Consider the following 14,815-nt stretch of genomic DNA (forward strand, 5'->3'; position numbering starts at 1 on the left):
GGAGGGGGTGGAGCTTATGACCTATACTGCAGTCAGTCACCAGGGTTAGCTTCACTTTTGGTTTTGGCTTCACTTTTGAGGTGCTATTCTGCCGGCCATCTTCATACAGTCCATGGTCAGACAACAGAAAACTTCTCACACCTGTGTCAACAGTGATTGTGTTGTGTAATTACTCTTGCTGCCAGAAGGGGGAGACAAATATTCTGCCTTGTAGCTTTAAGATAGTAAAAGCCACAAACTTGTATATGAAAAAAACAAGACTTTTATTCTCTTAAAGCTTCTTGAAGATATATTCAGCCAAGTACCTTCTTCAGCTCTAAATGACTGGTGGAGAGTTGGAGTATTTATTAGGCACATCTGAGGGTGGTGCACATATATCCTTCCAATTACAGGTAAATATTTGGTCGTTGCAGACCCTGGTCATGTGAGTTTAAGGGTGAGCAAAACCTTTTCCTCTCACATTGCAACACTCTTTTCACATTGTCATCTGAGACAATTGTTAAGGGGTATTTTAGCATTTAAAATTATGATTTGTTGTGGAACATATGGGCGTGATCATGTCAATGAAATCTGAACAAAACTTTAACGTCTATAAAAATATCAGTGTTTGTGATTTGTAGCTGCCGTTAGGAGTAATTTGAGCTTATCACAAGGACTGGGTTGTCCTGGATATGAGTGAGTTAATGGAGGCATCACGTGCATGTTGTGTGTATTCAGTTTTATCAGTGTGCTTCTCTGCCCAGTTTTTCTCTCAAGGCCGTCATGGACAAAGGGCTGGCTGTCAACACCAACACGCTTAACGCTGGCCAAGGCATGCTGTAATGGTGGACGCAATCACTTCCAGATGACGGACAGAGAGGAGAGTGTGCAAGGCTTTAATTTGAGAATGGGAGATAGACAGATGGGAAAATCCCTTCTATGTAGAATAGGATGGTACCTGAATCACACACAGGAAAGAAGATTAAGTAAGAAGTATTAAAAAGAGATTATACACCAATCAGCCACAACATTATAACCACTGACAAGAGAAGTAAATAACATTGACCATCATGTGACAACTCAATGTTCTGCTGGGAAACTTTTGGACCTGGCATTCATGTGGGTGTTACTTAGACATGTAGCACCCGCCTAGACCAGACCAGGCACCCATGGGACCCCACCCCATAGCCCCTTGATGGCAGCAGCCATCCCCAGCAGGATGCACCCTGTAACAGGCACACACACAAAAACAGTTTAGGAACAACTAAAAAAAAAAACATGAAGAACAGCACAAGGTGTTGACCTGGCCTCCAAATTCCCTAGATCCCAAACTGATCAAGTATCTGTGGGATGATCCACAGAGGATGGAGGTTCTAGGCTCTAATTGCCTAGGTAACCCTCTTGTAGATAGGGATGTCCCGATCGGTATCGCGCCAATACATGCATCAGGATTGGGCTGCGTCGAAACAACTACAACAAACACTGAACGCTGAGTTTAGTAGAAGATAAATGTTTCCTGGAGACAACGTCAAGGAGAAAATATTCCAGAGAGCATTAGGGAGTTTATCACATTGGATGACCAGTCCATTTCTGGAGTACAGAACGCAGGTTTTCTCTGTCTTTGTGGTTCTTCTTAAGCCAAGGTGCAAACTACCCTCTCCACACTAGATTAACTTTGACAGTCTTATATACTGGATTTAATACGGTCGCAAGGTGCACACGTGATCTAGGACAATACAAGATAAGAAAAGCTTTTACGAATCTCTCGGGGAGGACATTGATTTAAGATCGACTCAGGACTTGGATCAGACGATCTTCAAATAAGCTTGAAGGGGACATCCCTACTTGTAGATTTTCCAGCAAGCTGAACATAAACATATTACTACTGTATGGATGGAGCTAGATCTTCTTCTATCTGAAATGAAAATACCATCAACAATGCCACTATTCCATCTGGGTTTACCCGGCACTCCAAGCCCACTAGCAGTATGATGAATTTAGTGATAGGAGCTAAAGTCATAGACGGGGTTTCCTGGAGTTGAACGTTTGGGGAACTTTACATCATATGTTAGTCAACTGTATCTGTTGATACAATGATCGTCACCTCAAATTTGAGATTAGTTCAACTTCTTTCATTAATATTTCATGGTCTCTTCTGTGTGTACGGCATCCCTTAAGCACGCAGGAGACCAAAGAACATCAAGGCCACATGGACCTCCACTTGCCTGCATGCTTCTTAACTTCACCGTATATTTCCTTTTGTAGTGTAGTCTCACTTGTTGTGTTTACACACTGCTGCCGTCATCCAGTCTACATCTGCTCTTTGAACAACATATCTCCAGTGAGACACCCTCTCTGCACAACCACCGCCTCCCCTCTCTGATAGGAATCTATAGGAGATAGTACAAACACTGTCCTCGGGTTAGCACCACAGAGAAAACACAGAAGAAAAGACATCCTGAAGTGAGGATGGTGGAAAATCTGCACACATCTGCGCTTGTAGGAAACTTGCTCATCTGCACATGTACAGTATTTCATCACAGGGCCTCTTCCTGCATTATATCACCGGAGTTGCTCAATCTCCCACACTCCTGTGGCGCTTGTTATTTTTCACATAGTGAAGAATTTGTCGAATGTAGGGATCACTGGGACGATGTATCAATCAGTTTTTACTCAGAGGATCTTCCAGTTTTCACTCTTTTAAACCATTTAAACAAAATAAATTTTAATCGAGTCCACAAGAGTAAAAATCTTTGGTCATTATTAAATAATTTGTCAAAAACTAGACTCGAGAGCTGTGGGTCGAAATTTTAAAAACCACAAACAAGCCAGAGATGGAAAGCAGCTAAATACTCAGGTCATTTAAAAGTCATAGTCATACATTATGAAAGCTGAAATGAGCTTTTGTTTTTTTTGTCGTTGTTTTTTGGTCAGACTAATAAAGACACCCAAGACATGATGACGCCTATTATTCAAGTGAAAAAAAAGCTCCCACTCCCAGGATATTTTGGTAATAATTCTCAATTTAAAGGCATAACTCACCATTGTTTACACAGAGATAAAATATATTCGGAGAACAATGAATCCTTTTGCTTTAATTTATGTGATTTTACGTAATTTTTTTTGTCTATTATTTGCACCATTTTTGGTCTCCACCACCTCCTGCAAATGCTTACAGCTTCCAGCTGGAGTTCTTCTGCCAAGTCCATTTCTCAACATTTCTTACAATGTGATTTTCATTGGATGCTTTGGTATTGTGGTTGTCCGTCTCTGTGTTAGCCCTGCGATGGACTGGCGACCTGTCCAGGGTGTACCCCTCCTCTCGCCCGATGACAGCTGGGATAGGCTCCAGCAGACCCCCGCGACCATTAACAGGAATAACCGGGTATAGAAAATGAATGAATGAATGAATGCTTTGCTATTGTAACATTATTAATCGTAGTCACTTTAATCAAAGGATTTCAGACATTTAAATACACTAATTTCAGGACCATTGCAATTGAGATTCTTGGCATTTAAAATTAGATTAAAACAAAAAAACTCTTAAAATCAGGTCTACACATGTCAGGCTACAAGAGATGAGATTTTTCCTTGCAAAATAAGTGACAAAATGAAACATAAAATGAAGTCAAATATCATAACTTTCTTCTTGTAAGTCTCTCCCTCTCGTCTTGATCCTCCCATCCTTCCTCTATTTCCGTCGTTTTCTTATCTATACACTTCTTTCAATCTTATTTCCTATTTCCCATATTATTTCCACCCATTTGTAACGCTCTTTAAGCTTTTCGTTCATACCGCACACTGGGTTATCTTCCTAGTCGGACAAATGTGTGTGTGTTTCTGTGTCACTGACAAATTGCTGCTGATATTAGAAGTCGAAAACACAACAGCCAGAAGGCAGGAGGTTGAGAGAAACACACACACATTGTCTGAATTTCAGGCCTTCAGCGATACACAGGCTTGGGACTGTTGCTTTGGCAACATGTCCAACGAGATAAGTGCGGTGATGAAACTGGAAGTATGAAACGTTTAATCTCACTGGTGTGTAGACAAAAATGTCTGTGTGTTTTTGTTTCACTTGTGGGGAAATAAATCTGTTTACAGTAACACTGCCTCAATTTAGGGGACAAAAAGCTACAGGGTCTATGTAAAGGTTTAGTGGGTGAAGAAGGTTGTATGAAGGGGACACACTAAAACCAACTCCAAATAATTACTAGCATTGAAGGCCGACTGTGATGTTGCCTCACGTCTCCTGTGTCTGGACAAAAAAGTTGCACTTGAACACACCCCAAAGACTGCAGTCAACGGCCAGCTAGTATATATACGTTCACACACCTATGTGAAAGGAAATCAAGTCATCATACCAGTATGTGGTAGTAGTCTAAAGGGAAAATGGGAAGAGCTACTATTAGCTGGGAGGCTAGGAATCTAGGACTAGAACTACAAACCATCATGCAGAGCTGGTCTCTCCTGAATCAGTTGGTCTACAGTTTATTATTTCCAGATGAGAACATCCCGTTGAACGTAAACGTAAGAATTTTGTTTAATTATTGTCACCCATAGGAGCATTTATTCTTCTAGGCAAAGATCTGGGTTTGAGTTCAAACATCAGATCTTCATTGTTACACTAGTAATCATGCGGTTATGTTTGTGAAACAGTCATAGTTAAAAGAAATGAGTATTTATCAACAGTTGTTGACCCATCCATCCACCCCTACCTCCTCCCAATCGGACTATGTGGCTCTAAAAGTACAGCACAGCAAACAAACATCAAAGAACTACTGGCAACAAAGTACTACTGGCAACTGGCCTAAGTCCTACTGATGTCAGACGTCGTGTGACATGGCTTCCCGCCGTCTTTGACAAAGTTAGTCTCTCCTGAATCATGCTGATCAGTTGGTCTACACTTTATCCATCGTGGATGATCATGATGTTTTAAAATATTTGCATATTTGAATGTTCAGATGAGATGAAAAACAAGAAGAACCTTCAGTGTGCTTGTGGTTTTGGTTACTTCCATTTCTCTTCTCATGCACTAGTTCACTAATCTCATCAGTCAATCAGGGTTATCTCTCTGACCGGCGATTCAACCAGCTCACTGCCTCAGATGGTACGAAATTAGAAAAAGTCCAACCGTCCGACCGTCCAACCAGGACATGAATGTAAGTCAGTGAAATGTCCTCTAAAGCGATGGAAACATGAGTCTGTGTGTGTGAAAGGGAAAGGGCCAGGCTTTCAGCCAAGACAGGAAGTTGTTAGTAGGTTTTCCTCTCGTTTTCTTTTTACCTGAATCCAAAACTTTCTTTCTTTTTCTGCAAAACGACACACACACACAATCTTACATAAGACATAATGTATTCTCTACTCGCCCCTTACACTAACCCTAATCCAAATGTAACCTTTGCCGTTTCAACCTTCATATAGTTGTGGGGCCCAGAAAAATGGCTCCACAAGGTTGGTACTCCTTAAGAATTTGGCCCCCAAAATGTGATTCTCACAAACATTCTCACTCTCTGGGTAATTAATAGCCACTCTGACTACATAGATCACTACGGGGCCCCAGAGCTCCACCTCCACCTAATCCTAGCTTTAGTACCTAACAATGCTCACTGTGAAAACTAATACACACAAGCAAAATGGCTAAACTTGCTCACACATTCACTCTGTTACACTGAACATAAGACCCAATGAAAGCATCTTACTTTGATTTTGTGCTGACTTTGAAAACACACATAATCGCACACATTATTAACCTCCACCTTCGCCAAGAAAAGTTGTAGAAGCACTTATTTCCGCTACACTACGCCCCAACCCTTTCAGTCCGTTACCCATGACATCTTTCCAATATATTCATTTACACGAAGCCCCCTTTATTCAGCATTTATAAGCAGCAGTGATGAATGTTAAGGGGTTAAATAGAGGTTCACTTCTGCCACTCTGGCAGCTTTGAATACCAAATTAAACTGGAACCTAAATTAGATTACTTTGAAAAATAAAAGCCTTTCTCCTGCAGAAGTTTCTGCCACTGCTGCCCTCTGAATCACCAGCAGTGGGATGAGATATGGTGTTGGAGGAGGACTTGGAGAAGTGAATATTTTGACACTAAAACAGATTTTTGGTCCATGGCCTGAATCTGTGATGAAAAAGACAAACCTGTGGGATTACAGAAAACCTCCACAATGGAAATTCAGATGTCAGAAGTCATCTGTTGCCATCGAATGCATCGTTCTGTGAAGTCAGAGCCTGAATTCATTTCTTAAAAATCAGCTGAAAGCAAGTATCCAAAGGGGTTTTAGGATGATTTGTTTTAGGATAGGGGATGGAGAGAGAAGGAAAAGAAGTTAGAAACGAGGAGAAGGGGAATTTCAGAGGGGCCAACAGGGAGGGATACTGAGTCATGGGGTTGACATCCACCCGTGGGAACAAGGGAGGAGAGAGGGAGGAGAAAGAAGGGGGACGTAAAGCCTTTTTCTCATCTATTCATCGAGCATTTGATTAACAGGATTAGGAAGGAAATGGAGGAGTGAAACATTCGCTGCACAAGCAGAATGCAAGTTTGATGATTTCAAGTGTAAAGTTAATCTTAACCATGACTATTAGGTTTATACCAAACTTCCTACAGAGTCAGCAATGACCAAAATATAACTGCAGAGAGCGATATCTTACCCTGTGCAGTATTCAAGTAAAAGAACAGAAAATAACACGATTTTTATTAAATGTTCATTTCAATTATGAGCTATAATTTATCCACAGCTTATGTTTATAATGGTGCTTTCTTTTTTCGCTGATTACTACAGCAAAAGTCTTTAGGGTTTAAAGGCTTACCTGGTATCATCTAACAATGCTATCAGTATGTTGCTCGACCAACTCTTGTGTTTCATCCAATGGCATTGCCATGACAGGAAAACTATGGAAGAAGATGTGGGGGGGGGGGGGGGGGGCAGAAAATCATCTGTTTTTGTATCTTTGTATTAAAATATGGCCTAAACAATCATCCATCCATTCATCTATTTTTGTCCACTTATCCAAGTAAGCATGGTATTCCTTCTACTTAGCATTGCTTTCTAGTTCCTCCTAAGGAATCCCAATGTGTTCCCAGGCCAGTCCAGAGAATACTCTGGGGTCTCCTAGTAGATGGCTGTGCCTGGTAAACCTCCAAGGGTAGACCAGGCGGCCAGGATGGATCTTCACAAGAAGCCAGAACCACCTCAACAAGCAGGACCTCTGCTACCGAGCTCCCTCTGTCCAAGTCCAAGCTCCTTAGCTTATCTCAAAGACCGAGCCCAGCCAACCTATGGACTAAACTCCTTTCGGCCGATGCCAACCTTTCTGTCAAAGAAAGTTCCTTCACGACCATGTCCTGGAGACTAATGTTGGGGCCGTGACATGCCAAGCCGACCGCCAGCTTAGTTCCAGTGTCGGGTGGTTTATGAGCCCCTGTGACACTAGTTTCATCTATTCATCCATTTCCCTCCTATTGTTGCCTTGGTCATGAAAGCATGGAATTCCAGGCATCCTTTTCCCTAGCATCACTTTCTATTTCCTCCTGAGGCATTCCCAGGCAAGTCTAGAGAATGCATTCTCCTTGTAGGCTCCAAGGCTCCGCAACCATGGTGGATGTTCCCATGTGAGTAAGATGTAACGCATCATCCTAGAACTACCTCAACAAGCAGCAGCTCTACTCAGAATGTCCAAACTCTTTACCTTATCTCTAAGACTGAGCCGAACCAACCTGCGGAGAAAATTGCTTTTGACCAACATCAACCTTTCTGTCATAGAATGTTAATTCATGACCATATTTCAGGAGTAGAACATAGAATGACTGCTAAATCACCTGCTTTTGGAGGGCCACATATACCAATTAGCAAGCAAATGTGCGCTGATACTAATTATACCTTTGTGAGTATTTTACCTACTGTGGCTCAGTAGGTAGAGCGGGTTGTCCACGAGTTAGCGGTTTGGTCCCCAGCACATGGACCACATTCTGAAGTGTAAGACACTGGACCCTGAGTTGCTCCCATTGTATGGTACTAGTATGTGAATATGTGCACTTGTGTGAACAAGTGGGTAAATGTGGCAATGAGACTGTAAGGTGCTTTGAGTACCAAAAGGTAGAAAAGCACTATATAAATACAAGAGCATTTACCATTTAGTGATAACAAATGTATTCTAAGTTAATGAATGCATTAGTTTAAAATAACTGAGAGACGTGCTTATTCCACTGTGTTTTCACAGTGTTTTTAACACATGTCTGATGCTGTTTTAACATCAACTGTTTGTGCAGCCAACAGTGCAGCTGAAAAGGGTCCCTCTGCTTTCTTGAGGCCACGCACCTGCGATGACATCACATCACTGAAAGGGACGTGGCCTTCGACAGCTGAGAGAAAACACCTGTTGTGATATCAGTGATTGGGACTTGTCCATGAATGAAATGTGCTTCTAACACAAACTCGACTGGGACTGTGAGACCGAGCGGGGGACATTTTGTTAAAACCAGAAAAATTAGCTTTGGTTCAAAGAACAAGCGCGGTTTCCCAAAGAATGAAGGTGGAAAAAGCAACAGAAAAAGAAACACTAAGCTCCAGTTCCCATTCACATACTTGGGATACTCCTGCTCCACTTAAGATCAACAGCAGCCAACAGTAAATGGCAGGAAATAAGCCGAGTATGAGAAAGTTAGAGAGGAGGTGTTTCAGGGGACAAACTCCTCAAGTTCAGTCCCTTCTGAGTGACAACTTCCAGTGGAAACTGGACATGCACGCATTCCCTCCTGCTATCACGCTTTCCAAAGTGACGACTGACATCCTCTTCCTCCGTGTATCAGCGCGACTCCTCCCCTCCTCTCCGTGGGGAGGAAACAAGCTGCAATTCCTCCGCCGCTTCATCGCGCCGAGGCTCTGGAAGCAACTCAGGAGATCTGACTCCTGTACAAACTCTAAACTTGGTGGAAAAAATCCCCTCATGCAGGATCGGATCATTCAGAGTATGCAGCCACTTTTTCTGGCAGGTGGACGGGGGGATTGTCAGCGGTTGTTACTAGAAGAAAAGCACACTTTCAAGTTTTTTATTTCTCTGCACAAATGAGGGAAAAGAAAGCAAGTTTAACTCATCCTAAAATATTTAAAGACTTTAACATCTGAACCTAAACAAACCACAACCACAACTTGTAGTCATATGAACCATTTAACTTGTGCAATCACAGATTAGCAACCACAATTAGTCGCAGCAGGCCTGTCGAGCCAGATTTCCACATGTTGAGGTGGTGTTCGTGGGCCAGCAGTAAAGGAGCTAGGCCATTTAAACCAAACACACAACAGCAAAAGTAAACATATTACAAGGATTATCCACAGACTATTCGAACATACATTGTACTGTGTATAATGACAATAAAGGCTTTCTATTCTATTCTTCTATTCTATTCTATACACTGCAAACATCTACAGCTATCTATCTAAATCTGCAGTTTTGTTCGTTTAGATTTTAAATTTTTTAATTTCAGGTTAAGGCTAGGTTTAGATGCCCTTTATTCCAAAAACTAAAGCTAATTCAACACCCAGAAACATGGGTTTGTGCTTTGAAAGTGAAAATATACAAGCTTTAAACAATTTGTCCAACCAATAGTTAAAAATTAATGAAGTAGGATTTTTTTTCATCCTCAAAAGCAAGGGAATGTCGCCTGAAGTCCTGAACGATAGCAGCGGCCCAACGGCCAGCCCCTGCTTGTTAAATCTATTACATATATTATATGAGAACCAATTATCACGCATGTTGGTCGACTGTCGTGTCTTCTAACAGCTGATGAGGCTGGCGACATGTAGCATCAGCCTCCATCAAGCGCACACGTAAAGGCTTGGTCATGCCAAACCAGCGTCAAAGAACTATCGGCAACCAAGACCAACAGTGATGCCGCCTGACTTCTCTTGTGTCTGGCCCAAAAAGTTGCACTTGAACACCCCACATAGACTACAGAACAATGGCCAGGTGGTTAAATAACTCTTCATACCAGCAGGTGTCAGTACTTGTCATATAAAACGAGAAATAAGAAGAGCTGCGACGAGCTAGCAAGAGCTGCAAATCTGCATACAAACTGTGTATTAATTACAGATGAGCGTTCATTCATCCATTCTCTTCTGTTGATCCAATATCAGGTTGTGGTGGCAACAGGCTAAGCAAGGAATTCCAGACATCCATCTCCCTAGCATCCTTAGGTTCCCAAACCAGATTCTGGGTGTACCCGGGGGTTGCGTTTCAATTGGCCGTTTCTGGTCAACCTCCAAAGGGAGATGCCCAGGAGGCATCTTCACCAGATGCCCTAACCACCTCAACTGGCCCTATTGGACACAAAGCAGCACAACAGCTCTACTCTGAGCTCCCTCTGGCTGTCTCTATCTCTAAGACTGAGTCCAACCAACCAACAGAGGAACCTCATATCAGTCACTGGTCTCTGCAACGCTAATTCTTCTGGTCACTACCCAAAGTTTATGGCCATACATGAGGGTTGGAACCACGGCAGTCCGATACAGCGCCCACATTACTGCAGCCACCAAACCAAACTGTCTGTCAATCTCTTGCTCCATTGTACCATCACTCGGGAACAACACTCTGAGATACCAGGAGCTCAGCCCCAACTCTGGTGAAAGGAGGGAACCTTTCCCCATTTTCCGGCTTGGACTTAGAGGTGCTGACCTTCATCCCAGCCTCTTCGCGCTCAGCTGCAAAGATGAACATGTCATTGTGAAAATACTCCCATACTGGGATGCTCAGATGTGATGAAGATGAAAAACAAGATGTCATGGTTTGCTTTCTTTCCTTCCTTCGTTTTTCCTTTTCAGGAAGAAAAGTCAATCAGTCAATCTGACAGATATCCAACTAGAGCCAACAGTGCTGGACAAACTGCCCAAACAAGGGTCACAAACGCTCATCGACGGCCCAATTTGGTTTTTGGGTCGGAAATGTTCAGTTGAATCAAGTGTATCTAATAGAGGTTTTAGTTTGGATTGTTAAATCACCAAAGGAGGAAACCCATGATGTTTGTTCGTTATTACTGTGTTGGAATGTTATCCATCTTCGCTTAGACAGTTGGAGAAAAGAGAGAAAGAAAGACAAAGTGAAGTGAGGATGATGATGAGAGATGAAGGCCCAGGCTGGCTCTATTGATTATTTCGCCGTGTGCTGCTGCCCACCTGTTAGCGATACAGTAAGAGCCCACACAGGGTTTAGAAAGAAGAAGAAGGGTGAGGATGTTTGCATCAACGCAGATGAGCTCATGCACAGAAATACACTCCATACGTACACAAACGCACACACGTAAACATACACACACGAGTGAGTTCGCCTCTGTAAAGTAAACCAAAGGACGAGCTGCATTTTGCTTTATCTGTCCTCCTCTCGTCTTTCCAGCTCTACATCTGGTCTGTGTTTGGAGGGACTTTCTCTTTTTGTCTTATCATACTGTACGTGATCGCACACACCACACACACACACACACACACACACACACACTGCTGACAGCCTCATAAACTCTTGTTCACAGTCAGCTTACTTTTTCACGTGTTCACTCTTGAGCTTTAACACAAACAAAGAGAGTGCTGCCTGCAAAAAGTTTGTGCAAACTTTGCAGAGTGAAACAGGTTGGCAGGCACTTTGCAGATCTCCCATCGTGCATCTGGGTTACAGCTTACTTGCATGGGAATGGTATCTTGGTGACACTGATGTCACATGAATGCTCATAGTCTTCTTTTATGGCTGCATCTCTAGATATTGTTGTGACATCGATTAACTAGGGATCAGAATTGACTGGTCTTGTACTCTAGAGTAATAATGTATTGATTGTTGTTGTGAGACTTCTAGATGTTTTTGTGTGAAAAACATGGATTTGAAATCAACCAACTGCCAGAAAAACGGTGTTAAATACAAAGATTTGTACCAAAAAAGTCACCTCTGCAGTCAAAATTGCTGTTACTAAATGATGCCTGGAGACATCTTTTTAAGCATCCCCTCATAAGCTGTCATAATTGGTTAACACACTACAGACATGGGACCACTTACTTAGACGTTGGAGTGATGGAAACTGATTCCCAGAAAAGATTTCAAAAGTTTTTGAATATAAAATCTATACAAAACATTAGCATCTAAATTTGTGAACTCCACAGCCTTTAGGTCGTCTTTATGAACGGTTTCCATTTTTCAACAGTCTCAGTTCAACATAAACATCTGCCTCAAGCATCATTCAGGCTGGCAGTCCTGAATAACTGCATAACTACCGCCCACAAATATTTTGTGGCAGGAAGTTGGTCTGGAGTCTCTCCATTGGGAACTGATTATGCTCCAGCAAAAATACGTCAGTCAAACCAATTGGGTTTGATTGACGTATTTTAGCTGCCTCCTGCTGCCTGTATCCAACTTTCAACAGTGTAGGAATCCTCTAAACAGAGCGCCAGTAAGTTAGTAAAAGTGAAACAGTCCAGAGCAGGTGCGCAGACGCTATGCACAAGCGTCTCAACGCAGAAGATCCACCAGCTTTCAGACCTCAAAACAACGAGGCAACAGTATTTTTGACTATTACAGAGATTTTTGTTTGATAGGTGGGATAGGGGGGTCCTCATCTGTAGTTTTTCAGCTATGAACTCAACAAAGACTCTCTAGAGCAGATGCTAATGGCTAGCATGGCAGCGCTTCTTTCCAGCGAATTTAGTTGTATACAGCACATATAAAACTAAAATATGCTCTAAGTGGTTGGAAACAACCTTTAATACAGCTGCACATCTTATTACAATCAGCTCTAGTCATTCAAGTTAAATCCTAAACTACCATTGCTATTTTAATAAAGAACATGCTTTGTTATTACACTGATTTGTTGAATAGTGTCATTAAAGGGGAACTCCGGCGCAAAATGAACCTGGGGTTAATAACAGTACCGTTCACGTCCGGCTCGCTTATCCAGGCTGGCGCCATCTTGGGGAAACTGAACTGTCTGTTGCCGGAAGAAAGCACTGAGAGCATAGAAGCACTGAACGAAGAGAGTTCAGTTTCCCAAAGATGGCGCCCGCCTGGATATGCGAGCCGGACGCGAACGGTACTGTATTCCTTTTTTAATAAACTGCCTGTATACTTGCAAAGTTCTCAATGCTTCGGTTTACATGTAGAGACCCTAGTTATGCTACCGTGTAAGTGTGGTGATATTGTGAGCCTTGTTAGTGGTATAGAAATAGCGATTCTTTTTATGTGTAGGTGTGCCCCGAAGGCTAGCGTTATACGCTAAATAGCGGTTTGCAAGAAAACTGGTCACATTTGACTAACAAAACAAATACATGAAAACAAATACCAGAGAACGGTCGAACTCGGTACACATGTGTTATTAACCCCAGGTTCATTTTGCGCCGGAGTTCCCCTTTAAGTGAAGATTACTGTTTGAAATAGGTTCTTCATTCATAGATTTTTTATTAAAATATGTTTAATAGAACTTTAATAGTGGAGGAACCATGAAATGAATGTAAGGCCACATCATTTAACAGGCTAACGGAGTCAAATTCTCACATTCAACTAAACTCAGGATGTTTAACACCAAAAAACTGAGCTTTAAAGCTTTGAATGGAGGGAAAAAGGTAAAGAAACGCATGAGTTAAAAACGGAAGTAGGAGACGGAGATAAAGTGACAGGTAAAGTGACAAAACTCCAAAGCACGCATGACATCTGCGTTGTCACATTCCACTCTACACACCCACAACAACGTGTTGCCTTCAGGGGCATCTTGTAAACCTGCACATCCCAAGAGCCGAGAGGTCATACAAAAAAAGAAATACTTCCTCAACAATCTTAAATCATTCCTACATCTGATGCTGTTTACTGATGACATGAGCTCTAGTTTCTTTTATATAAAACTCAGTTTGTTTAATGTCATTTTAGACTCTTTCTAAGTCTGATATTCCCCGTAGCATCTGAAGACACCTAACTGCCAGCTGACTGACACCCTCCAACAGTGATAAATCTCTCACTTGCTCATAATCTGAAATTCAGTGTTTGCAGCCATAAACATAAGTCTCCACAAAACTATGAGCTCATTTCACAAAGTTTGACACACCAAACAAACAAACAAAAAAAAAGCTGCCTCAGCTCTGCTCCTGCATCTGCAAGCTGTGCAAACCGACTCCAGGTGTGTTTTTCTTGAGCTGAAAACACTTTCTTTTTTTTTTTTTCTTTCTTTTTTTTTTTTTTAATTTCCTCTTACTTCTTGGTGGAGGTTTGCTGACCAGCTCCGCGACGCGCCTCTGCAGTCGGACCACTCTGCCCTCCAGCGCTCCTGACCGGTGGCAGATGGACACAAGCTCTCCCTCCAGCTCCTCCAGGATGCCCACCGAGTGCCGGGACAGATCCGAGAGCTGCCGGAGCACCGAGCACAGGGAGAAGCCGCACACGTCCGCCAAGTCCCCGAAAATCTCTGGCTGCCGCTGCGGACGCGTCTCCGGCAGCCTTCTGCCGTCGGGCTTGCACACATCTTTCGGAAGTATCGTGCGTTTGCAAAAAGGCATGATTCCTTCCCCTTCCAAAAAATAAAAATAAATAACAAACTCCTCAGATTGTCAAGTTATATCCCTGTGGTCCTCTTCCCTCCGGGTGGCGCACAGACGCATGCTACGAATCCTCCAGGAGGGAAAACTCCGCCGCTGTTGGAGAGGCTTGGAGCGTGTTGCGCGTCGTGCGCCCTCATTGTTTTTGACTGCGAGCGAGGGTTTCTGTATTTTTTTTTTTTCCTCAGTAGAGAGGAGAGTCTCAGCTGCTGAGAGGATTGCTGTGGAAGCAAGCGGAGTGAAACACACAAGGCATCCGGTTTGACCTA

The 14,815-nt window shown here is 42.6% G+C and overlaps 1 protein-coding gene across 1 annotated transcript in view; it reads right to left on the reverse strand.

The window, feature by feature from the left end:
• The window catches only part of nhsl2 (NHS-like 2), a 140,122-nt gene extending 125,307 nt beyond the window's left edge, over positions 1-14,815 (reverse strand). Inside the window, exon 1 of the mRNA XM_084550144.1 lies at positions 14,207-14,815. Coding sequence (XP_084406270.1) covers positions 14,207-14,507 — 301 coding nt within the window. The 5' untranslated portion in view covers positions 14,508-14,815. The remainder of the gene's footprint in view (positions 1-14,206) is intronic.

Source organism: Chelon labrosus (genome assembly GCF_963514085.1).
Source record: "Chelon labrosus genome assembly, chromosome: 1".
NCBI classification, from domain to species: Eukaryota; Metazoa; Chordata; class Actinopteri; order Mugiliformes; family Mugilidae; genus Chelon; species Chelon labrosus.